At 50.6% G+C, this 25,637-nt stretch overlaps 1 protein-coding gene across 1 annotated transcript; it reads right to left on the reverse strand.

The window, feature by feature from the left end:
* Positions 1–4,909: 4,909 nt before the first annotated feature.
* On the reverse strand, positions 4,910–25,009 carry SPMIP7 (sperm microtubule inner protein 7). Its single transcript, XM_016198306.2, has 9 exons — positions 24,457–25,009; positions 20,007–20,104; positions 18,808–18,884; positions 17,092–17,230; positions 15,368–15,435; positions 14,634–14,675; positions 13,958–14,065; positions 5,850–5,957; positions 4,910–5,137 (listed from the first exon to the last, which is right to left on the reverse strand). The coding sequence occupies exons 1-9, from the start codon at positions 25,007–25,009 to the stop codon at positions 5,014–5,016; spliced, it is 1,317 nt and encodes a 438-aa protein (XP_016053792.2). The 3' UTR covers positions 4,910–5,013.
* Between the last annotated feature and the right edge of the window lie 628 nt (positions 25,010–25,637).

Genomic DNA, 25,637 nt, shown 5'->3' on the forward strand with positions numbered 1-25,637 from the left:
GAAGCAGGCGCGTTACACTGAACGGTGGCTCCTGTCTGCTTCCCGGGCGGCCCCAGCGGCCTCGCGGCCTCGCATGGCATCTGGCGTGCGGCCGGTGTGGACAAATGCTTTAGGACAAGTGCCCGACCGGCGTCGAGTCCCGACTAGGGTAGTAACTGGACGAAGCCGCACCAGTCGCCCCGGTGCCCTTGGTGCCCTGGGATGGGCTGGGCTTGGGTCTCCCTCTGCACAGCCTGCGGTTAGGAAAGTGGGCGCAGGCGTCGGCCGCCCTGGTTCACGTCCAGCTCGGCCGCTGTTCACGGAGACGCTGAGCAGTGTTGCTAACTGCACACGAGGCGCGAGCGCGAGCTCACGTGTGCGGTCAGTTTACGCGAGATGCTTGGCACCAATCTTGCTGGGGCGCCGGGTCTTTGAAGTTAAGAGCTGTAAGGACAGCTCCCCGTTTGGACACCGACGTCACCCGAGTCCCGACTGCCCCCCGGGGAGCAGTGTGCCGCCCAGAGCGGCCCTGAAGGCTGCGGCTCCCGATGGGACGCAACCTCCTCAGGTCTCGTCGCTCGACATTTCAGACCCTGGCCAGCTGGTCACAACGCTGTCCCCTGAATTCTTGCTTCCGTCTTTGTCCCCTGCGGCTTAAAAAACAAACACCAGGGCGAGTATGTTGTCAAATAAAACTGCATTTCAGGCTTCGAGCGACTGAGCAGTTACGGGGGGCTGCCAGGGAGGGGCCCCTTCTCATGTCTGTAGCTCTAGTTCTCAGTCCCGGCATTTCTCTCCGTGTGGAATGGCTCTAAGGGCCTCCACACATCTGATGAAATACCATTTTTTCCAGAATTGGGCATCTGGAACCCGAGTATCCGCCCTGCGGACGCGGGAGGGTGGAGCAGCCAGCTGCCTGGCGCGTCCTGGGAGCCCCTCCTGGGACCACCGCAAGGTCAGCCAGGCCCCAGCTTCCGCAGCTGAGGGACGGGGGAATTTTCGGTTGGGACCCTTGGGCAATCCCCCGGCTGTTACCCAAACAGTCACAGGACCGCCGGGCGCGGGGCGGGAGGCGTCTCTGAAAGTCCTCCAGAGGGAAACGGGACGGCAGAGGTGCTGGATAAAGGGAACTGCTGGGCTGGCTCCGTCCAGAAATTTCCTGTCGGGTGTTTCACTTCGCGTTCAGGGAGCGATTGAGGAACCCTGGGAATCTGGCGCGGTGAGACCCGGGCTCGGGGAGCAACTCCGCAGCCCAGCCTGAACCCGCCTCTGGGCCCCTGGAGGCGGCGGCACCCCGGCTGCCAGGCGTCCGCCTCCCGCCGGTGCCCACTTCCTGCTGGCCCCGGGCCTGCGCTGGGCATGGTCTTTCTTCTCTCTCCAGGTCCTAGAAAAGGAGAACAGGAAGCCGGGGCAGAGCCCGTCTCGCAGGCCCGGCAGCAGGCGCAGGGCCACGGTCCCGAGGGCGCGTCCCGGCCTCAGGCCAGCGAGGGGCCGAGGGACACGGGCCAGCCCAGCCGCGCGGGGAGACGACACCTCTCCACGGGGGCCGCTCGGCCCCGCTCCCTGGTCTTAGGCAGATTTGGGAAGACGGAGGAAGGAGACGCAGGTTTTCTTTTCATTTCATGGATCCCTGCCCTGTATTTAAAGCAGGCCCTGGGCCTTAGACACAGCTGGCGCGCCGGTAATTATTTCAAACACTTAAAAAAGCTAGTTAATGATGTTCAACATAAGTAATCATGTTAAATAGTAAAATTTAATTTCTTAAAAACCTAAATCCCCCTATCTCCTGGAAGGCATTGTTCTGGGGGATGTCTGAGTAAATTAAATTCTCTCCCGCTCACTAAGGCATCAATTTCCGTATGGTAATTATCTGCTACAGTGGATCTGTCAGAGGCGGGGAGCGAGCCTGACATTAGACCCTCTTTACAGAAAATGATTACAAAAAATTAAGACGAATGAGTGAAATTACGGGCGGCTGGTGAGCCTCCGCGAAGCCCCCATGGATCACCCGGCGTCGGGCGGCATTGTGCGGGGCTAAGCCTTTAATGACTCGCCGCACCGTCAGGAGAGTCCATTACGGGCTGGCAGAGTCACCGATCACACAGATAACAGCAGAAGCGATTTTCCGCCAAGTGGAAGCAATTTATTACACACAAAGGCCCGTCTCTAACAGAAGCATCTGCACAGAGGGACCCCATGGAGTTGGCAGGATCTCTCCTGGGAAGTTGGACACGCTGCAATGCTGGGTCCCCCGGGCGCTCACCTTGGCTTCAGGCCTCCCTCGGGGGCACTCACCTGGGTCAGCAGGAGCGCGCTGGCCACCCAGGGTCCCCGTGTCACGTTGTCCCCGTGGCCGTGTCCTCAGAAGCAGCTTGGGACGAGCAGACTGGACGAGGCGACTCCCAGGCAGCTCCCCAGACCCCTGGGCGTCATGTCCCTGCCCCCAGGGCTGCAGTGGGTGGGCCAGGTGGGGGCCGTGGGGCAGGTTAGCAGGCGCAGGTCGGAGCTGGGCTCGGGGGACGGTCCACATGGGAGGGGAGCCCAGGTTGGTCCCAGGGGCACGTCCACGTGGGAGCAGCAGCTGTATGTCCGTGGGATGGTCCTAAGTGCCCGGGGCTCTGCGTGTCCCGTCGCCCTCCCAGCACCGTCCCAAGGAGAGTGAGGGGGGAGCACAGGCCTTCGCCACAGCCGGGCGCAGAGCCGAAGCCTGTGGGCCCAGCAGCTGCTCCGAGGACCCCGACTCTGACGCGGGCCAGGGAGCCGGGCGCCAGGGCTCGAGGTCACAGAGCTTACGGGGCACCCTGGGAACTTAGGAAGTTAGACAGACAAGGGCTAGGAACGGAGTTTCCACCAGGAGTAAGCGAACACGCTGGTCCCACAGGCAGCGGCCGGGCCCCAGGAGGAGCGGGTTGGACAGGAGGGTCCCCACACACGGCAGGAGGTGCACCCGAGCCCGCGCGGCTCCCACGAGGGGAGCTCTGACGGAAGGGTCCCCTCTGCCCCTCCCCGAGGAAGGGGTGCTGTCGCTGTGGCTTCAGAGCCTGAGGCTCCTGAGGGACAAGCCATGAAGAGTTCGAAGGAGCTGTGATGAGGCCACAGCCACAGACAGCGTCGCCGCCTCGCCAACCCGCCTCCGCCCACCGGGGGAGGTTCGCAAGGTCCCTGTGCTTGCAGAGGTACCGGGCGCTCACCCCACCCGAGGTCCCCACCCTGAGCTCCGGGAGCCAGCCTGGCGTCCCCAGGGGCTGAGGGAGGCTGGCAGAGCCACGCGGAGGTGGTGAGCCCCCTGCACTGGCCTTTACAGGTGCCCGGCACCGTCCCAGGGCAGGAGGGCACCTCCACTGTTCTGTGGGGCCCAGAGCCGAGTCCACTGGGCAAAAGGCTGGAGCCGCGCCTGACAGGCAGTGGCCACTGCCCTCGGGGAACACGGGGCCCATCTGTCTGCTCCGAGGAATCCTACGCGGACGGTGGTTCCCCCAGACAGCCCCTCAGGAACAGAGGGGGGAGCCCCCCAGGGTCTCCCTCCACACAGGCTCCTGCAGGAAGCCGGCTGACCCCCAGCACATTCGGTGACCCGGGTCACTCGGGGCCACCCCTGCCCCTGCCCTTCCTGGGTGTTTGGACGTCGCTCACCTGGCCGTCCTCAGGTGGCCTCGTGGAAAGCCACCTGTGTGAGGTCACTGCTGCTGCGCACAGGCCGACTCCAAAGGGCCTTCGGCTCTGCAGCTGGTGAGCTTATGAAACAATCCTGGGAGGGGCACAGGCCACTGGCTCCGGCATCCGCACCACCACACGTTAACCGTGCTCAGAGCGGAGCCTCTGCTCCCAGATCTGAAGTGAATTAACGTTTCCTGACCTTTAATGGGTGGCAGCTGAGACACATTCTTTTAAACAGAAAAACCATGAAGCTGGTCACCTAGCGTACACATGCCGACCCCCTTCATGAGCGGATTCAGCAGGTCTTTTCCCAAAGGAAGGCGTGAGGGGCGTGTGCAGTCCACGTGGAATGATGGGGCACGTGAACTTCACGTGGACTGACCGCGATGGATCCCCACGTTTCACAGACGGATTCAGACCCATCTTCTGCTACACTCACCACCCCTACCTACGCCCTGTGCTCTCAGGTCTTTAAAGGATCACACATTCAGGTGGCACCTGACAGCAAAATACGTGGGAGCAGACACCTGCAGGAGGGCAGGGCGGCCGAGTCACCCCCTGGGGGCCCCTTGCTGCTCCGGGGGAAATGCCCCTCCACAGGGGAGCCCCGGCCCCGGTGGTCTGACACACATGTGTGCACGTACAGAATTCTCTTTCTGAAAATAATTATGCCCAAGGCATCAGGTGGGATCAGGCGTGTGAAGCACACTGTGAGCTCTAACAGGACCCACAGACCTGAGCACACAGGTGTCACTGTGTGGGGAGGTGGGAGGGTCTGCACGGCCACACCTGTGTGAGGGCCTGCAGCCGGCACCGTGATCAGGCCACACGCTGACGATGCTGACGTGGATGCGTGTGGCCCTTCCTGCCCATGACCTTCATGGGGCCTGTGGGACGCTTGTCCCTCTAAAGCCCTAGAGCCAGGCGAGGGTGTCTGTCCTCCTTCATGGCCTGTCCCTGGTGAGGCTGCCCCTAGTGACAGGACAAGGGAGAGGCCATTTCTCTTGGTGGATAGGTTTCCCCACTGACAACAGGTGGACCTGGACTGGATGCTGTCACTGTGACAACCTGTGATCTACGCTACAAACAACTGCACTGACCTGGTCAAGACATGAACCCCTAGGAGGCCTAGCACCCCACTAAGAGGAGTCTTCTCCAATAGACCCCTCACCACAGGAGGCCTCAGACTACTTCGGCCGCTTGCGTGGAACGGTGGCATCGCAGGGCTTGCTGGCGACCAGGGCTGGGCCCCTGACCCGTCTCAGTCGGAAAAGAGCCTCCAGCCTCATGCAGCTGCGGGGCCCCTGCGTCCTTTATTCCCAGGGATCGTGGACAGCACCTCCCCAGGCTGAGGTCAGTCTCACTGGACGCTGCCCTTCAGTAGCCTGCAGTTTCTCTCTTCCTATCACTGAAAGGGTTGTAGGGCTTTACGGTTGTGACCAATCGGGACAGGGGTGCCTGGCGACGGAAGAGGTCAACCGCCATCTCTTCCCGTAAGACACTGAAAAAGAGTAGAAATAAAAACTGACACATCAAATAAACATAAAAACATAAGCTGCAGTAAGAGCCACAGTGACCGTGGGGGGAAGTTTCCACGTAGAAGCAGATTTCTCTGAAACACATGAGCAACACCGGAGAGCCGGACTGCACGGCCGGGAAGGTGCAGCCCATCAGGATGTGGGGGTGAGGCCTGAGATCTTTCGGGAGAGAAGACGGATTGTGACAAAAGTGAGGAACCAGAACGCTCTCATTCCCCTCGGAGAGCACCTTTGAGCTGGACCCTCCCCGACTTACCCGCCTAGAGTCCCACCCCAGCACCTGGGGACAGCGTCTGAAGGACAGATGTGAGGAATTTAACTTGACACTGTTTCCTTAGGTCCTTCACATAGAATGAAGCACATGAACTACCTACAACTCTGCCAGGCCCGCCTTTGGAAAGGGGTGTGTGACATCTGAAAATGCATCTTGAGAGAAGACTGACTGGACGCAAAACATCAGCCGAGAAAGATGACTTTTCAAACACAGAGTGGCTCTGACACACTCTCAGCATCCGGGCAGTGGCCCCCTGCTCTTAGCAGCAGCAGGGGAAGGAGCTCTCCATCCCTCTGGACTCAGCACCCCAGTTTTAGACCAGGTATTAACTGCTCTGTGATGCATGGCGTCACGAGGTGCCCCACTGTCTGGGCAGACTGAGGAGTGGGTCCCACACTCACCGGTGCACTTCGGAGTCCACTGAGGGGGCCGCTGCCGGGATACTGGAGTTTGCCGGGTGGGTGGCTGTGAAGTGGACCTTCCCTGTGTACCCAGGAATGTTGGCAGAGCTGGAGGAAAGGGTTAAGGGGGGGAGGATTATGATGTGAAATACTCGTGGTCACCAGCACCCAAACCTGGAAACAGGCAGGAGCGGTCCAGCGGCTTTGTCCTTTGGAAGGTCCGAAGTCGGCTGCCGCAGCTCTCCTCCAGGCCTGAAGAAACTCACCTTGGATCCACGTTTTCTTATCATTTGCATTTTCATGTATTTTATGAACATAATTCGCTGCTGAGCTCATTTCCTCATGAGGGCAGAGCCTGCTCTTGACACAGCAGATTGTGCCCCATGCAGAACTCAAGGCCGACTCCAGTGCAAGGGGATGTAACCGTGTTTTTAAATAATATTTCCCCCTTGTCACCACTGTGCGCCGTATGGCTGATCTCACGGTTAAACGCAGCCCCACTTACTCCTCTGCTTCCCCACCCGTTTCCCTCCAGCCAGTGAGGAGACAAGATAAACACAAAATGTGTGTGTAGAAAACCCGTCTACAGTCAAACCAGCATTCAGGACAACAGCTCAGTACCCACCTGAGAGCAGCATCTCTGCTGCGTTTATAGCACGCGACATGCTGTGCTCGGCGCGCCTTTTGCGGGGAGGAGGCTCAGTGTGAGCTGCTTCAGACACGGGCCTTCACCTCAGGGGCTGGGGGACGTGCTCCAAGGAGCAAGAACATGCTGTGTGCAGGGGTGAGGTCACCCCAACAGCGCGCCACCTTTCTGGCGCTCAGCTCTCAGCCTCCTCTCCTGCGAGGCCTCAGCTTCTGGGGCTGCTCCAGAGGGACGCAGACACCAGCAGCATGACATGCCCTGAGCACCGAGAGGGCCGGGGCCGGCTGCCCCTCCCGCGCACTCAGCGTGGGCCCCATCCCTTGGCCCCTCTCTGAGAGCGTGATGTCGGGGGGGCTCCTTATCCTACCTGGGCCACCAAACCCCGAGGATGGGTGACAGGGAAGTGGGACCCTCCTGGTGAAAGTGTCTCTGGGGAAAAGGTGGCGGCTCAGATCGCAGCCCCTTGGTGGCCTTCGGAGCACCGACTGTGTGAGAGAGAAACTCACGTCCCTAACACGCCTCCCATGCGTCTTCCCAGGGGTCGTCTGTGCCTGTATGTGACGACTCTCAGGCTTGTGGGGACGGTCGGGACGCCTACCGAGCAGCGAGAGGCCGCATCCGGGGCAAGGGCAGCACGGACGGCCCGTCAGAGGGAGCCGAGCCCCCTCCACCCCACCCCCAGTCAGAGGGAGCCGAGCGCCCTCCACCCCACCCCCAGTCAGAGGGAGCCGAGCCCCCTCCACCCCACCCCCAGTCAGAGGGAGCCGAGCCCCCTCCACCCCACCCCACTCAGGTTCACTCGGGGAAGCCCTGGGCCTCACCCAGCCCCTGCAGCTGGGAGACACCGCCAGGCTCTCGGGGGCACCCTGGGGAGAAAGGGACTCAGAAGGCGAGAGCAGCCAGCAGAGCTTTGCACTTAGGTGCTGTTAGTAGAAATACGAGGTTTTAAAGAGATCAGAAACGTGCACACAGGCTCCCAACGGGTGGAGCAGGCAGGGGCAGTGCAGTGTGGGCAGCCGCCCAGACGCCGGGACAGCGGGTTTCAGACACTGCTGCACAGGCTCGTGGGGGCTCCTCTAAGGCGCTGACGCCGACTCCCAACACCGGCCGTTCTGACCGGGCTGGTGAGGCTGTGACCTGGGAACTGGGCTTCCTAAGACCCTCCAGGTAATTCTAGGTGGGGTGGGGTTTGGAAGCATCTGTTTTAGAGCCACAGTCTCGGGTTTGCTGGAGAAACCGGGGAGGGGACCAGCACCAAATTCTGAGAAGTGTCCTTCAGGGTGTCTTGGAGTTTTCTTGTACACGTGCGGCTGTGTGTCAGAAAGACAACCAAAAAGCGAGAAAACTGTTTTCTGGGTGCGCTCTCCCCAGACACCCACAAAGGCTCCAATGTGTGGTATGGAGGAAGTCCCCGCCTGTATCCACGCCCCGGACACCTGCAGAGTGAGCACCTCTGAGTCACAGCTGCCCAAGTAGCTGAGGAGTCAGCCAGCAGCAGCCGCTCATCAGTCCTGAGAAGGGCTGGATGTAAAACATGCAGCTCCACGAGCCGTGGGAGGCAGGGCACTGATGTTCTCTTCTCTCCCATTATCCAGAAGTTCTTCCGCCTGCCGACACTTGTGCCTCTTCAGAGAACTCTCACTTCTATCCCGTTGGGTTTATATTCTATCACATTCCGTTATATTCTATTACATCACCTCTAATCACAATGCACCAGGAGCGAGGAGCCTGAGTGAGCAGCAGGCTGCCAGGCCGGAGGAACTAAGCTGCATAATGAACTTTCCCCTGTGGGAAAAGGCAGGTCCTCCCCACACTGCCCCCAAATCCCACCAATGCACCTCTGAAGGGCGTCACAGGGACGTTTCTCCACCCTAACAGTACCGTGCTGACTCATAGCACTACGAGGACAGTCGCTGGTGGACCCTCCACAGATGGCTCATAGATGACACTATTTTTCAGGTGGAGCAAAGTTATTAAAGACAGTGGAATATGCAGCCTCTAATATGGATTCCGGATGAGGTGCATGCCCAGAGCCCCGTCTCAGGACAGCAGGGAGCAGCAGGACCCATCTAAAAATAAGAGTCCTCACTTTCGCCTTCGCTCCACTTTCTAGTCCCCTGAACACGTTCTGTACCCCAGTTCCCAAAATACACCCAGACGTTTTACTACTGGGTAAATTGGACTAAATTATTTCCTAGGTTTACTATGAATTGGTCTCGTTCAACAAAGCACAATAAAATAGAAATTAAATAACTTCAGAATATAAAAGGTTTAGTATATCAGAAAAGAGAGCACGGATGGTGTGTCATCAAGAGCTAAACAGACTATCAGGAAACAGAGAAGAGTATGTTCTCTGTAGAATACAGGCCGTGGCACATGGATTAGAACCTCTGTGTGCATGTCTCTGGATGACAGACATGACTAATACTCATGGGGTGAGCACTGTACCCCGGGCACCTTTTAGATGCTCGGTGAATGGACTATTTAATCCTCACAGTGCGCTGTGTCGCTGGTCAGGCCCATTCCTTAGATGCAGGAATTGAGGCTTTGGGGAAAGTCTAAGGAATGTGCCCAGAGCTGACTCAGCAGGCAAGTGGCAGAGCTGACCCCGCCCAGAGACCAGGACAGGGATGAAGGTCCACCTGCTGGGAGATGCCCTGTGCCCTCGAACCCAGGACTTCCTGCGGAACCAGGGCAGCTCTGCCAGGTAGAGGGGCAGTGGTCATTCAGGGAGGGTGTGAGTTCAAGTCCACTCAACTGTCCTTTACAAAGCACTGCTCTGTCAGGTACAGATCCAGGTAGAAACCATGCCGACTCCTGACAGCTGCCACAGTAAGGAGTAAAATTTAAATACTCATTTAGAAGCTGAATGAACACCAGTGGGGCAAAGTAAGTGGGGGGGGGTGTGAGGGAGACACAGAAAGGGGCATCGGATCCGAGCCCAGAGCAGCTGGCATTTACCCCAGGGCTGCCCCTGCCAGCCTGTAACCTCAGGACCTGAAGCTTCCAGCCACTCCTCCAGCGGTTGGGAAAGCGGCTCCCGTGGGGTGGGGGGACGTTACCTGGGTACAGAGCTGGCACAGTGCAGACTGGGAGGTGGGAAGAAGTGGGGGGGTGCACAGCTGGCCCAGGCTGGGTCTTAGGGGGGACTGAGGCGGGGTTGCAGGGGACACTGGGGTGGGGCACAGCTAGGGGGAAAAGGGGAGCCATGTGAGTTTTCATCCACCTGCTTTTACTGCTCAGTGAGAAACCCCAGCAAACAGCCTTGTTTCGGTCACTGGACTGTGCTTCTGTGGATGTGAGAGGCGCTGGGCCTCAGGTATGTTGAGGAATTAGTTTTATCATATAATCATCATCGCCCAGTGTATGTGTTTCTCCCTGTTCTGAGAATCTGTGCCTGTCCCTTCAGCAGGGGCACAGAATACCTGTCTGGGGGAGGGCTGGGTGCAGGACCCTCCTTCTAGCCTCCCAGGGACTAGGAGGCTATGTTCTCAGCTGCTCCTGAGATGAGTGATTGGCCCTGACATCAATTCTCCCAGCTCAGCCATCTCCTCTGTAAGGTGGGGATAGAGCCTCTTCCCACCCCTCTGACTCTACACTCTTTTTAAACCCAATGATGTAGAAGTGAGAGTTCTCTGAAGGGGCAGAAGTGTCCGGCCGGCAGAAGGAACTTCTATTCAGAGCCCCTTGGACCTGGGCTGCAGGAAGACCCAAGGTGCCTCACAGGAACACACCAGGGTCTTAACAGGGTATGTCTTGTGTGACAGTGTGGTCATAGCTTAATTGTTATTAGTTCTTCTGCACTTTTTCTGTACTTTTTTCCTATTATGGTCAGATTTAGTTCTACAATAATTTTTAAAAACCGATTTTCTAAACTACAAGTACAATCAACACCAATTTAAAAAATATTGGTCATGTCGGATAACTGGTGACCAGAAAACAAATCCATTAGTTAGGGAAATGTGAAAGCATCCGCCCTGTAGGGAAACCGGTGACCCTTCCATGGTGCTGCCTTCACGGTCTGTGTCCTGATTCTGCGTGAGGTGTGGCCTGTGTGGAAGGGCGGGGCTGGTGCAGCTGGCCCACCAGGAGTAAGGTCAGGAACTGTGAGGAGAACCCTAAGGATAGCATCACAAAGGTATTCATTCCTAAGAAAGTTTAGGATGAGGCCACAGGGGGCGCCCTGCTTGCTCCTGAACAGGATGGAGCCCTACTACCTCCCAGGCACACAGTCCGAAGTTCACCTGTTGTGGGTTTTGGACTTTATGCAAATGACATCCCATTGTGTCGCTTGTTGGCTCAATGTGGTTTTACAGACACGATGTGATATTTTACTTGGACATTCATGTATATGTAGTGAGATTACAAAGCAAGGGGAGCCAAGGATGGGCACCAAGTCAGATATGGGGCCAAGTGAGGAGGCTGGGAGGAGCACACAGTGCTGAAAGATGTTAGTGAAACATTGTATCTTTAGCTAGGAGCACACAGTGCTGAAAGATGTTAGTGAAACACTGTATCTTTAGCTAGGAGCACACAGTGCTGAAAGATGTTAGTGAAACATTGTATCTTTAGCTAGGAGCACACAGTGCTGAAACAAGTTAGTGAAACACCCTATTTTTAGCTAGGTGAGACATGGCATCTATCTATTATTTCACTTCAGATGGAACATGTGACACTACCTAGTTCAGTTCTGTATCTATCCACACTTCACAATGAAATTGGAAAGCACTTCTTTGTGAAATGGGGGACATCTGTGATACTCTCAACAATAAATATATTTTTTTGAAGGTTAAGATCATGTTAAAAATTGAAACCTAATGGAAAGAAGAAACTCTGCAACCTTGCAGGCCCTCTAGTGCCCAAATTGTGTAACTACAGTTAATGTCTTCAATTCTTTTGCCTGATTCACTCATTTATCTCCCAAGGCAAGGGAAACAAATAAAAAATAAACAAATGGGACTACCTCAAACTAAAAAGTCTTGCACAGAAAAGGAAATCATCAGCAAAAGAGAGACAACTCAGTGACTAGGAGAACATATTCACCAATGATCCATCTGATAGGGGCTTAACATCCAAAATTTATAAGGAACTTACACTACTCAACACCAAAAACCCCACAAACAATCCAATTAAAAAATGGGCAAAGGACCTGAATAGATGCTTCTCCAAAGAGGAGACACAGATGGTCAACAGACATATGAAACGATGCTCAACGTCGCTAATCATCAGAGATGCAAATCAAAACCACAGTGAGGTCTCACCTCACACCTGTCAGAATGGCTCCATCAACAAACCAACAAACACGTGCTGGTGAGGATGTGGGGAAAGGGGACCCTAGTACACTTCTGGGAATGCAGACTGGTGCGGCCGCTTTGGAAAACAGTATGGAGGTTCCTGAAAAGCTGAAACATGGAGCCGCCTTATGACCCAGTGATTCCACTCCTAGGGATATATCCTAAGAATCCTGAAACACTAATGCGAAAGAATATATCCACCCTTGTGTTCACAGCAGCACTATTTACAATAGTCAAGCTATGGAAGCAAGTGCCCATCCGTAGATGAGTGGATTAAAAAGCAGTGGGACATTTACACCATGGAATACTACTTGGCCATAAAAAAGAAGGAAATCTTACCCTTGGGGACAGCAGGATGGACCCAGAGGGTATTATGCTAGGTGAAATAAGTCAGTCAGAGAAAGACAAATACCCTGTAATTTCACTTACATGTGGAATCTAATAAAACAAATGAACAAACAAAATGGAAAGACTGATAGATACAGAGAACAGACTGACGGCTGCCAGAGGGGAGCAGGTTGGGGGGCCGGGTGAAAAGGGTGAGGGGACTAAGACGCACAAATTGGCAGTTACACAGGAGTCACGGGAAGTAAGGGCCGGTGGGTACTGGAAATACGGAGGGGACACCATGTAAAGTACAGGACTGTCTAACCACTAAGCTGTACACCTGAAACCAATATATAACAACAAAAAAACAGAATTAACAGCAAAATGAGGTAGAATGGCCTGCCCCCAAATTTGTTTATGTTAAACGGTAAATTTCACATCAACTTTAAAACTACCACCAGGCTGCTCTTCATTCCCTTTGAAGAAGGACCCAAGAGAGTGTTTCAATGTTTTATAGCAAGAATGTTTCATAAAACTATTCAAAATTCAAATGTACATTTCAAAGGAGAATCATTAAATGTTTATGGCCGTCGAACATTTTTAAATTGGTTTGTCCCATGTCCTTCCTTTAAATTTTTAGAATTACTACATTACCAGCAATAAATTCCTTTCAGAATTTATGGGAGAATCACACCAGCTGGTCCTTCCCCAGGACTCAGCTCCACATCACAGCCTCCAGGTTCCCAGGGAGAAAGGGATCCTCCCTATAACTGGGAGCTGCGGGCCCCCAGCTGGCTCTTAGGGTCTGACTTCACCCTGCTTTCTACTGTCAGCATTTGTGCACAGAGCTCATCAGCCCTTCACAGTTTTAAGTGTCGTGAGGGCAAAGTCTTTGTCTTTTTTATCTTTGTATTTCCACAGTTCTTAACATTCTATGTATGTTTTTCTCCCCTTTTGGTTGAAGTAGACAGACATTTAAGTGAGATAAGTTGTATAACTATATTTTAAAACCAAATTTACTTTTGAAACATATTTTATAGTTTGGTCAAGTGGTCAAAAGGATTTAATAGTCAGAAAAGATGAGATAGAAAAATATAAAATCATTGTAGGATACAGTGTATTGCATTTGACCACTACTGAAGGTATTGTCTGATGGTAACTAATGTGAAATTTAACTTGTTCCTATCACGGGCACAGCTGATATTTTTAAAAAATAGAAAACAGTCAACATTTAAAATACTGCTGGGGGTCCCACTGTGGCTCTGCATGGAAGCCTCTGCCGGTCTGTCAGTCATTACAGACACTGACGGTACAATCAACACCATGGCATTTACCAGCTCAGTGGCATCACAAAAAAAGCTCAGGACTTCAGCTTACAGCAGAGTGCCTTGTGAATGCTGGGGAAGTCCTTTCTGAGCCTCAGCATTCCCACGGTAAAAGCAAGTGTCCATACACATACTTACACACACACACACACACGCACACACACTTACATGCATATACACATACACATACACATATGCACATATACTTATACATACACATGCACATACATGCACACTTATACACACATACATGCATATACACATGCATACGCATACACATGCGCGCGCGCACGCACGCGCGCACACACACACACACACACACACCAAGGTGCCTAGCTTAGTCTGAGCCTAAAACTGTAACCTCCTCAGACAAACTACATCTCATCAGGAAACGGGCACGGTTCCCCCTATGCTGTGTCCAACAGCAGGCCATGCTCTATTCCTTCATTCATAATAAAATTCATCACCACTTCTCACCCTTGATAATAAAGTCAGGAGGATTACAAGTGGACTCACCGACTTATGTTTGAGCAGAGGATTCTGGAGCTCCGAGGTGTGGCCAGAGACGAGATGTCCCCGGAGGGGTTGTCAATGTCGTCAGCATTGGTGGACTGCACATGGCCCCTATCCACGTGAAAGAAAAGACGTGGGTCTCTTTATAATAAATACTGAAGAAATAAAGTGTCCTAGCTTCCCCTCCAAAATCTTATTTGCTAAAATATATCAAAAATTGAAAATGCAAGAAAATAAAGGCATGATGAAGCAGCAATTTGCCTAAAAAATAAAGGCAGGTTTCCCTTTTCCAGAACAGGAGTTGCCAGACTCCTGTGAGTTCAGGTTTGGGCCAGAGTGAGAGTGACGGTGGGTTGGTGTTTCTGAGCATGAAAGGCTGTCTCTGCAGCCCTGGGACAACCCATTTTTGGATCCTGGGAGGCGGCGTGGGGCAAGGTAGAGATGAGCAGGACCTGCAAAGTGAACAGGGCTCCTGTGGAGATGAAACCTGGAGCAGGTGCCTAGGACCCTGGCAGACAGCAGTGTGTCTGTCTGTACTGAAATCTGTAACAGATCTCTGATGAAAGTCCTCCCATTAAACAGGTACCATGCTGGGGAAATGTTAGAAATTGGTGAGAAAGCTTACGTTGTCATAAAAAGTAAGTCTAGTAATTCTTAAATATTAGGAAACATTACTTACGTGTAGAGAGGAATGTATTTGCTTCTAGAACTTGGACTCACGCTTGAAAAAGAGAAAATATGGGCCATTGAGTTATTGTTATTAACTTATAAAACCTCAACAGTATTTTTCTTATTCAAGTGAAAATAAAGTCTTCAGAGCCATCTCATAGGAACTGGCCTCTAAAAGTTTCTAATTTTAAACAGAAATCATTTAAAGATGTAGTTTTAAGTGAAAATCAAACACAGATCAACTCCAAGCTCTTAGGGACACATCTTTGCTGACGCCATGATTTAGCTCCAGTGTGAACCTCCCTTGTGCGTTTCTCTTCTGCTGTACACTCCCTGGTGATCAGACATGGGTTGTGGGTTGTAGTGAGAACAAAGCTAAAGCAACTTTCTAAAGCAGAAATGACATTTTTTTAGACTAAATGAAAAAAATGATTCACGTGGATTTGTAATGACACAAAGCTTGATAAAAATAATTTATAGTCCCTGAAGTTCACCAATTCTGTCACCTTAGAATTCCACGTCTTTGTGAAGCTCCTGATAGTTAAACTGTTGTGTGTACTAAACAGTCTAGACTTTAGGGGGATTAACAGACAGCATGAGGCGGCTGCGGGACTGAGCAATGAACTGGGGTGAGGTCTGTGGGCCTCTGGACGCTTTCCAACCACGGGCTAGAGCATCGAACTCCTGATGATAAATACGCGACAGCGGAAAATCTTGGGATAAGAACGTTAGGATAAAACTTACAAATTAACTGGTTTGACTGGTGCCAAGAAAGATCTTGTTTGAAATCTGTCCCAGAGTCCACCGACCATCTGAAACCATCAGAATGGATGACGCTTAATGAACGAGTCACTGTGGTTTCTAGCACATTAACTCCAGTGGCCTTACCTGCTCTCCCATCAGAGCCCAGCCCAGGCAGCACACGAAAAGCACTGGGGACAAGCACCCAACTCTAGGGTTTGCTCCAGAGCCACTCCTGGTCTCGGCCCTGGTCTCAGACCCTGAACTTCAGTTTGTTTGCTTAGCTGGAGTCTGCCTCAATCCCCACCCCCTTCCGAACGAGCCCTGGAGGAAGGCCTGACTGGTTTTCACCTGAGACTCCCAACCTGGATCCCCCTTAGCCACAGCCCGTCTACAGCCCGTCTCCCCTTTCCTATCCAGCCCAGACCCTGAGCTTGGAGCCTCACCTAGCCAGCGAGGACTTTGGACACCAGTATTGTCCAACACTGGACAATATGTAATAAAATGACCAATGTACGAAGGCATAAGCTCCATGGAGCCGAGACCCTTAAAGATGGTTATGAGCCAGGCACCTCTCTGTGCTTTAATCTGCTTTAATTTCTAAGTGAAAACCCCACAATGAGACTGAGAGCCGTTCTTCCTCCCTTAGCACCTTTCTGTCAATGCTCGAGAAGTTTTCAAGATGATGCACCTCTTAGGGTCCGTGTCTAGGCCCATACACAGTGCCATCAGCTTCATTTTCAGTCCTATGGGTTTTATAGATATTACAAACTTTGTTATGAGCACTAGTCCCAGGGCCTGTCACACTTCTGAGAAATGGGATTCGGCAGGAAAGGCCGAGGGCGGAGACAGGAGATTTGCTAGCACAGGCAGGAGTGTTAGGAGGTTGAAAGTGGGGCTAAGATAAGATCTGGTAGGTTCTGGGATTAAGCCTGGAAAACACAGGTCGAAGGCGGGAGAGCACTATTTGCAAAGACAGAGCCTGAGGAAGAGCCCGGCTACATGAGGGCTGGGAGGTCAGCTGGCTGTGCTGTGATGGGGGATGGGTGCCAAGTGTAGCAGGAGGGTGCCCGTGGGTGGTGGGCTGCGTGTGGGTGGGGCTGGAGGAGGACCTGGAAGAGCAGGAGGCAAGGTGGGGCTGAGGAGGAGCTGAGGAGAGGCCGTGGGCAGGTAATGGAAAACTTGGCATGTGCCAGGCCAGAAAGGATGGGTTCACTCTGTACATCAGCGGAGTCACAGGAGAGGCCACACTTGAGGAAGAGCCCCCGGCTGTGGTGTGGCCATGAGAATCCCTGAGATGAATTCCTGGTGCTCAGAAATGAAAGAATGGCCATCTCTATGGACAACCAGGCCTGCTTTGTTCACTAGCTGAGGAGAGCTCCGCAATTCGTGGACGTGCCCACTCTGTCTCGAAAGCACAGGGCTTAGCTCTAGAGTCAGGGTCAGACGCTGCCCTCGGGCCGGGTCCTCTACTGCAGTCACTTCTCTGTGTCCTCAATTCTCCTTCTTTTCAGTTTTTAAATAAACACTGCCAGTGTAAACGGCTTTTGAGAAAGAGGCTATCTTAAATGAAATTCTAAAATATCACACAGATACTATTAAGTGCCACACGTGTATGTATTTACTTGGTCTTTCCATAATTCTTAACAATAAACAAGTCTTCCTGTCGCCCAGCGTGTGGGAGTTCGGTTCGGTAGTCAGTATGTTGTTGCCGGATGAGCTCTGACCTGGGTTAAGGCTGGCGTGCTCTCGTATCTCTTCAGGGTGAAACACTGTGAGACAAGGTCAGCGGCTTTTTCCACTGTTGTTTCTTCTGGATCGAGCTTTGGTGGCAGCATCTTGTCCCAGGGAACACTTTCATAAGCCCTATGAAATTATTAGTGATGACACTTTATGAAAAGTACATATTCAATTGGTATCATCACAACGTCACACAATGTTGCAGGCAGAATTCTCAGGTGTCCCGCAAGATTCCTGCTTCACCCCCCCCCCCCATACACTGTACATGCCACAGATAATCACCTCCCCTCGGGTGTGGGCGGAGCAGGTGGATGTGACAGATCAATCTCCTGATACTTTGTATGGCAACTTCATAGGCAAAGGGACTGTGCACACGTAACTAGGGTCCCTCACCAGCTGAATTTGAGCTCGTCAAAAGGGAGATGATTCTAAGTGGGTTGGATCTAAACTGGTGAGTCCTAAGGAGACAAAAACAGCAGCCGACACTCCACAGCTGTCCTCGAGCACATGGTGTGCGTCCTACAGCTGCAGTGAGCTGGATCCTACCAACCACCTGAGTGACCTGGAAGATGAGGGTGCAGCTGCGGCCGACCCTGAGGACCCTGAGCGCTAGCCCAGGTGCGGTGTGCCTGGGCTTCTGAGCTGCAGAACCGTGAGATCACAGTGAGGGTTAAAGCTGCTGAATTTGTGCTCACCTGTTACACAGCAGCAGGAAACTACTGCGTATACCTACACCATCCAATTTACAAAAGGAAATCACTACAGAGAGATGCCAGGACTCCAGCCCTCTACCTCTCAGGGCATGCCTCCCTTGGTGCCCTGTCCAGCGACGTGGCTTTATGTACCCACCTACACGCCGTGACACCCAGGAGTGTCTGGCGCACGCAGCCCTCTCCCCCAAACTCCAGATCAGAGCACCCACTGCGTAACTGAAATACCACCTGGATGTCCAATGAATGTCTCTATGCTCAGCCTGTCCAAAACTGACTCCTGGCCTTTCCTGCCACACCTGCTGCACCTGCCCCGATGGGGTTAAGTGGTGGCACATTCACTATGTCCAGCTGCAAAGCCCAGACCTGGGAGTCATCCTGACTCCTTTCTTCAGGCGTATCATGTCCAAGCTGGATACTGTGTCGGCTCTATTTTCAAAACACAACCAGAAGCCAGCCGCCACTTAAACTTCCTACCACCCTGCCTAAGCTGGTTACCTCTGACTGCGGTGACAGCACCTCTTCCATTTTTTCATGGGCCCATCTGCCTAAGGTATGACCTATTTACCTACCAGCTTGTTGCTTCCTGCCCACCCCCCTTGGAACGAGAGCTTCCTGAGACAGCTTTGCTTTACTCACTGACGAGTCCCATGGTTTAGGGCAGACACACAGGAGGCCCCCACGCACTTGAAGGAGCACATGAATTCCCTTCCAGGCTTTCTCTGCCCCCATTTCCTGTCCTGCTGCACTAATCTCCGCTGTCTGGGCATTTCCCTTCTGCTCTGGTTTTACTCTTCTTCTAAACACAGGTTTCTTTTAGACTCTCCCTTGGCCTGTTTATTTTAGCAATCAACGTAAGTAACCTAATATCTGTATCTGCTGTCCTCTGAATTTCTCACAGGATTCAGGATAATGTAGACACAAAGGGGGTACATAACTAAAGATAACATAAATAAATTTTTAAATCAAAATCCTACTTGGAGGAATTCTTACTTCTGTGTAGAGGACTTATAGAACGAGTCCTTTGCAGTATACTTTTTGCTTGGCTGTGAAAGTGGTTCTCCATCACCCTAGAATGAGAGAGATGACAGGTGAACGGAGCCGGCAGCGTCCTCTCCCACCACGCTCTGCTCTCCCCACTTCTCTTCTAACAGCACCTCTTAAGTCAACAGATACATACTTCTCTACTTTTCTCTATTGCCTTGGAAATTTACATTTTGTGTATATGCTCCTAAGGATTAAATTAAAATGAACAAAATGTATATTAAAGTTAACAGAAAGTCAGATTTTTATGAGCAAGCTCTTGAATTTTAAATGTTGGCAGATAGTGTTCAGTCCCACGAAACCACATTTTAAAAAGTTTTCGCTGTCCTGTCTAATGATACAAGGACATTAGTTCTGAAATATTACACTCTTCCATCTTTCATCTTACGTTATCGAAGCTAACTAACTGTTACTGTAACCGCCATTACCACCTTTAGCGGTTATGACTCATTTAGGTTCCCACTGTATGTTCCCAGTCCTTTGCCTAGTTTTGTTCCTTGTTCCCCCCGCCCCCCGGTTCTTGGTTCAGTTTTCAGTAATTCTTTCCAGGATGCGAATTTCTAGCTCTATTTTTCACTCACCTTCCTGTTTGGATACCGTTCTGGACGGGTTTAGAGTCTAGTCTAATGGTCACCGTGGTTTAATAACAGAGACATCTCACTGACTGTGCACTGCGCTGAGCGTGTCTGCGGGTGTTCTGTGCCCGCCCCACCCTCTGGATGTGGTCAGGACACTGTCTTCGTTTCCCGTAGCTCCAATACAGCGTGTTTGGGAGAGGACACAGGTCTGTTCATCAGCTTTAAGACTTGTTCTGCTTCACTGAGAGTCCGAGTCCTCCGGCTGGTGACTGCCAGCCTTGGGCGGCTGTCATTCCCTGCTCCTGGAGGAGGTGCATTTGCCAGTAATGGGGTCTGGATTGGACACTACCAGCCTCTACTACTCAGTCCTCTCCCAAAGTGTAACTGTAGGGACGGCACAAGATAACGCAAGACATACAATGACTGCGAAGGTCTGCAGAGTGGCCGACACGTGTAAGAGGTGTTTTGTAAGTGGTAGCTATTTTTACAAGGCTCAAAATATCAAAAACAAAGGCAATGAAATAAATGAATTACAAATACTGTATTACACCATCCAGTAGAAAACCTTACTGCACACGCTGCTTCCTCATCAAACGTGTACGTGAGATTTACTGAGCATCCTTCATGGCGTGGTTGTGAAGGAGTGACTTTCACTGGGCTTGTCCAACCTGAAAACAAGCAGGGACATGCTTTCAGCTAAACTGCAATAAATACGTCTTCTTCCACCAGAAATGCTTCCTCATAGAGCTATAAAAACAACAAACTATACTGAAAGCTAGCAGAAGGAAGGAAATAAAGATTAGAGCATAGATATAAAATAAAGAATACAAAAATAGAGAAAATCAATGAAAGCAAGAGTTGGCTTTTTAAAAGGTCAACAAAGTCATCAAATAGCTAGACTGACTCAGAGAAAAAGACTCGAGTAAGTAAAATCACAAGTGAGAGAGGAAACATGACAACCGATTTCACAGAAATAAAAAACAATTATTGGAGATTACTATGAACAATTATACGCCAACAAATTATATAGCTTCGATGAAATGGACAAATTATAGGATCACACAACCTGCCCAGACGGAATCACAAAGAAATGGAAACTATGAGGAGACCTGTAACTAAGGAGACTGAGTTGGTAATAAAAACCCACCCACCAAGAAGAGCTATGGGCCAGACAGCATCACTGGTGAATTCTACAAAGTGTTTAAAGAAAAATTAACGCCAATCCTCCATAGGCTTTTCTGAAAAAGAAACCCAAAACAAACTAATGAGGAGGGAACACTTCCAAACTCACTCTATGAATCCAATATTACACTGATCCAAAAGCTGGGCTTTATGCCTTACTAAACACTGATGCAAGGTCCTCTACAAAACACAAGAGGACAACACTCAAGGCACTAAGAGCAGCACACACACAGCCAAGTGGGTTCTGTCCCTTGAATGCAAAAAACTGGAATTGTGCACTGAGGGCGGGATTGAAAAATGCTGCAGCTGCTGTGCGGGACAGGGTGGTGGTTTCTAAAAAAAATGAAACAGAATTACCGTGAGATTTAGCAATTACGCTCCTGGGTACATATTTTAAAAACTGAAAGCAGGGTCTTGAAGAGATATTTGTACAGGTATGTTCATAGCAGCATCATTCACAATAGCCAAAAAGGTGAAGCAACCCAGTGTCTATTGATGGATGAATGGGTAAAAAAAGGATTATATACCTAAAATGGAAAATTATTCAGCTTTAACAAGTAAATTAGGGCACATGCTAAGACATAGACATTGTTGTCCATGATGACATTATGCTAAGTGAAATATGACAGTCACAGAAAAACAAATACTGTAAGATTTTACTTGTATGATCTCTCTATAGAGTAGTCAAATTCATTGAGACAGAAAGCGAAACTGGTTTCCAGGGGCAGGAGGAGGGGAGAGCTAGGGAGTTAAGGTTTAATGGGTACAGAGTTTCAGTTTTGCAAGATGAAAAAAGTTATGGAGATGGATGGTAGTGATGGTTGCACATGCTGTACTTAATACCATGAGCTACACTTAAAAATGGTTAAGATAGTTGTCATGAAGCGAATGTTTTTTCACCCCAAAATTCCTATGTTGAAGCACTTACCCAAAATGTGATAGTGTTTGGAAGATGGGCTGGTGGGAGGTAACTAGGTTTTGATGAGGTCATGAGGGTGGGGCTCCCATGAGAGGATTAGTGTCTTTCTGAGAAGAGGGAGAGAGGTCAGAGAAAACCTAAGGTTAGCCTTCTGCAAGCCAGAAAGAGGGCGCTCAACAGGAACTAAATCAGCTGCACCTTAATCTGGGACTTCCCAGCCTTCAGAACTGTGAGAAACAGAGGCGTGTTGTTTAACCCACCCTGTCCATGGTATATAGTTATAGCAGCTCAAGCTAAGACGATATAAAAAAAGGTAGGAAGACATACAAAGAACTATAAATATGGATATTAGGAGGCTGAAGGTAGGAAAATCACAAAGATTGCAATAGGCAACCTCTTTTTTCTCTGTGACAAGAACTACTGTGTCATCTGCTGCAAGGAGAAGAAAAGAGACCAACCGATAAAGGGTCTGAGTATAATTAGTTTAAGTCTGGAATACTTGATTGGTGCATGAGAAAGCAAGCCAACTCTGAACAGAAACAGAACCACTGACCCAGTTAAATGTCTAGACAAGGTCGGAACTGGGCAACAAGACAGCCATCTAATCTTTTACGATTTGGCTTTGGTATTTACAAAAACCCACTGGAAAGCATACTGGGCTATGATACAATTAATTCTGAGAAGATGTACTTCCTTATCAGAATGTATTTGGAATCATACATATTTAGGTTTGCTAAAAACTGAGAGTACTTATTTATAATTAATGATTATTTCCAGGATCTACAAAGTCATTGAAAGCCTAGGACAAATTATATTGAAACCAATCCCCAAACTCCAGGTATTACTCTTTGAAAATGTTAATAGCTAATAACAAATACTATTAACGGAATGCTTTAACTAACCAGGTTCCAGGAATTTTGCTAAGTATTTTACAAGTCTGAATTCATTATTTCTTACAGCTTTATAAGAAAAGTAGTAGTATTGCCAATTTAAGTGTGCAGGGGCTGAAAATTCTTGACTTTGCTTAACTTTATAATGTGTAACATTTATTGGTTCATTCCTTCATGTCAGATATTTTTACATGAATTACACTAAATGGCCCTCACTATAATCTCATAAAGTATTTACGAGCAGGTGAACTTATTTTAAAATAAGGATACACGGGCATAAAGAGATTAGCAACTAGTCCATGGTCACAGTGAAAGTAAGCTTTCTGCCTGGGTTTGAGCCCCTCAGTCTGACCCCAGAGTCTATCTTCTGAATTCTGTTGTACATATCCAGGTCATGCAATAAGGAGGCTAGAGGAGTTCTATGTTTGGCTCTGGGTTGTTTGTGCAACCTCTGTTAAGCCTATTTTAGTCAGAAATTAGCCTTAATAAACTATTTCGTCAGCTTGTAATTTGTTGGAATACAGTTCTTACAAACAGTCCAGCACTAGGCGGGGGCTTTCTGCTTACCACCAAAGTGGTATACTTGCCTACATCGGGTCTGCTATGAAGCATGAACTCAGTTCCTCTAAAGAAGCACCCTGGACAATGAGCACTACTGTATACTGAAACATTGCAAAAGACTGAGCTCAGGGCCTCTGCTGACAGACGAGAAAAGTAGTCGCTGGTTCAGAATCAGTGAAAAGTGCTGTATGAGGTGGACCGGAGCTCACCAATGGTCCCCTCACACACATACTTAAAACACTTTTGCACCTTAGACAGAATCTATCATTTGTAGACACAAGTGCATTTGAGTCTTAGTAATACTGTTTTTCCCCAGGTAGTATTTCCAATGGGTTATAAAATCATCTCTTAAAAATAGGTAGTTGAACCTTATACTCTTCCTATGAAAATTCCAAAGTAAGGAATTATCCTAAGCCCTCTGCTAGGTCGACAACTGGAATGAACATTAAAAGCATAATTTTTATCCTATGCATATATCCCTGCAAGTTGCTCTTTCTGGTTCAAAAGCGGTTACCTGGAGGGCAGGGCTGGGAAGCGAGATATTGTGGCATTATTTATATTTCCTTTACCTTCTTTCTTACCCCCTTTCTGGTCTCAACTGCCTATGGCTTCTCTTCATGTAGTCGCAGGAACCGTGACTCCCCACTGCTCCACCGTCTGCTGCCACCACTGTCCCTCCCCACACTCTCTGCTTAGAGGTCTGGTCTAGGCTGGGTGTGGGAACCTGGCACAGCTTCTGGTGCTACAGGAAGCTCAGCATCTCTGGACGCGGCACTTGGCCTGTTCCTTTCCACATGCTCAAGTATGTTTATCTCTTTCCACTCCATTTGCCAGACACACTTCCATACAGGAGCATTTCCTGTGGCTTTCACTGAGAAGTCTCAGCCCTTTTGGGCCAGGCCTGTGACACTGGGAGTGTCTACAGAAGAATCATAAGGTGTATCTGTCGGTAGGTGTCATCAATTGTGCCTCTGGGGCTGTGTGGAGCTATTTCTGCAGGGGTTGCTTCTCCTCAGCTCCTGTTCTTACCAGATGCCAAAGTTTACTTTCAACTACTTTCCCATTTCATTTCATCCCATAACCTAATTCTTGCATAACCATCAGATTTATTTTTTCGAGAGAGAGAGGCAAGGAGACATGCTACACAATTATGAAAATAAAATATAATTTGCCTTGTGGTAAGTTAGGTTATCTATATGCTGAGAATAAATTATCTGATGTATACTTTATGTTGGTCACTTACACTAATAACTGAACTTTTGAAAACCAAGTATTATTTTACAGATAGGTTTATAAAAGGCTTATCATTTTTACTAATTTTCCTTGCAATCTGTAACTTAAAAACAAGATTATCTTATTCGGTTCTTTACAATTTTATGTTACATTAACTACTAAATAACGAATCTTATATCGAAGCTCTTCTTCCTTGTTTCAATGTTTAAAAATTATAAAGCCAATGTCACTTTACCTCCAAGTCTTGCTCGGATAGAAATGTCTGGTACTGCCCTGGAATTCCATTTGCTGTCTTGTTTCAGTTCTTCTAATAGAATTTTTTGCCTTTTCAGGGTCGTCTGAAATCCCGTGTCTGGCCTGGGAACGCGCTGTTGCGGTTTCACGTCACTAAAATCCACCAGGCTCGGGATGGTTCTGCCAATGCCAGGCTTCAAGTCGGCGTCGCCGCCTGGGCTCATGCACTGCGAACAAGGGTCCCTTAAAGGCACTTCGTCGCGAAGTGGAAACAACGGGAAATCCGGCCCGAACGGCCGCGGACAAGGGTGGTGCAAATGACGGTCTGGCAGGGCGGAGGGCGGCTGAGGGTGAAACTTAAGAAAAGCGCAGCTGCATTTCTTTTCGATTCTGCCGCAGTCATGTCTGTCCTCAACGCCTTTCACAAAAGGCATGTTCATCTTCCTTAGGAGGCTGCAGTAGTGCGGGTGGTCCCTGTTCTCAACAGCCTTTGCTTCGGGAAGAATGGACGGTCCGGAGACGCTCACCCGTCCAGGTGAGCACTGCGACCGCATGGCCGCCGCTTCCTCTGCGGGTCCCGGTGACCGCCAACGCGGGTTTTCCGACGACTCCTCCCGACCTCCGGGCGTATACTTCCAGCAGCGGGGCGCTGGCGCACTTACGGCAGCATCGCCTTGGCTTTCATCAAGCTCGGCGGGGCAGGGCTTTTCTTTTTTTCTTTTCTGGGTGTTTTTCTCTCGACCAAAGGGGCGCACAGGGCAGTAACAGACCAGGACAGAAACACACACCCCACCCCTAAAAAAAAACAAACACAAAACAGAGGCCTTGTTGCTTAGCAGCGGCCAGAACGCGCGCGCCCCGGGCCCTCCCCCTAGGAGGTGACAGCGCACCGCGTGGGCCTTGAGTCTTCGGGGCCGGAAGCTCGTTCTTCGGCGCATCTGCCCGGACAGAGGCCTTTCCGTCGGACCTGTCCCCTGGGAAACCCTTCCGGCTGCGGCACAGCAGAGACACGACGCCCTCGCGTTCCGGCTGCACGCGCCCTCGCAGGCGGCCTCCTACACTTTCCTGCACTCAGGTGGCGGAAGACGAGCCCCCGGGCGCACGTTGCACGAGAACCTGTCTCGTGGGCGCCGCCTCCGGGGCCTCGGGCGCCGCGCCTGTGCCCGGGGAGCTCCGCGCGGC

The sequence above is a fragment of the Miniopterus natalensis genome, chromosome 10 (genome assembly GCF_054644295.1).
Source record: "Miniopterus natalensis isolate mMinNat1 chromosome 10, mMinNat1.hap1, whole genome shotgun sequence".
NCBI classification, from domain to species: domain Eukaryota; kingdom Metazoa; phylum Chordata; class Mammalia; order Chiroptera; family Miniopteridae; genus Miniopterus; species Miniopterus natalensis.

What these genes read in the sequence shown, in the direction of transcription:
- SPMIP7 (XM_016198306.2), bottom strand. Translation starts at nt 25,009, where the DNA reads ATGCGGTCGCAGTGCTCACCTGGACGGGTGAGCGTCTCCGGACCGTCC. An exon ending in GCACGCCAGCCTTAACCCAG is followed by an intron (nt 15,436 to 17,091) that starts GTCAGAGCTCAT and finishes TGATGGTTTCAG; the next exon opens with ATGGTCGGTGGACTCTGGGA. An exon ending in CCAGTCAAACCAGTTAATTT is followed by an intron (nt 14,676 to 15,367) that starts GTAAGTTTTATC and finishes CTCTTTTTCAAG; the next exon opens with CGTGAGTCCAAGTTCTAGAA.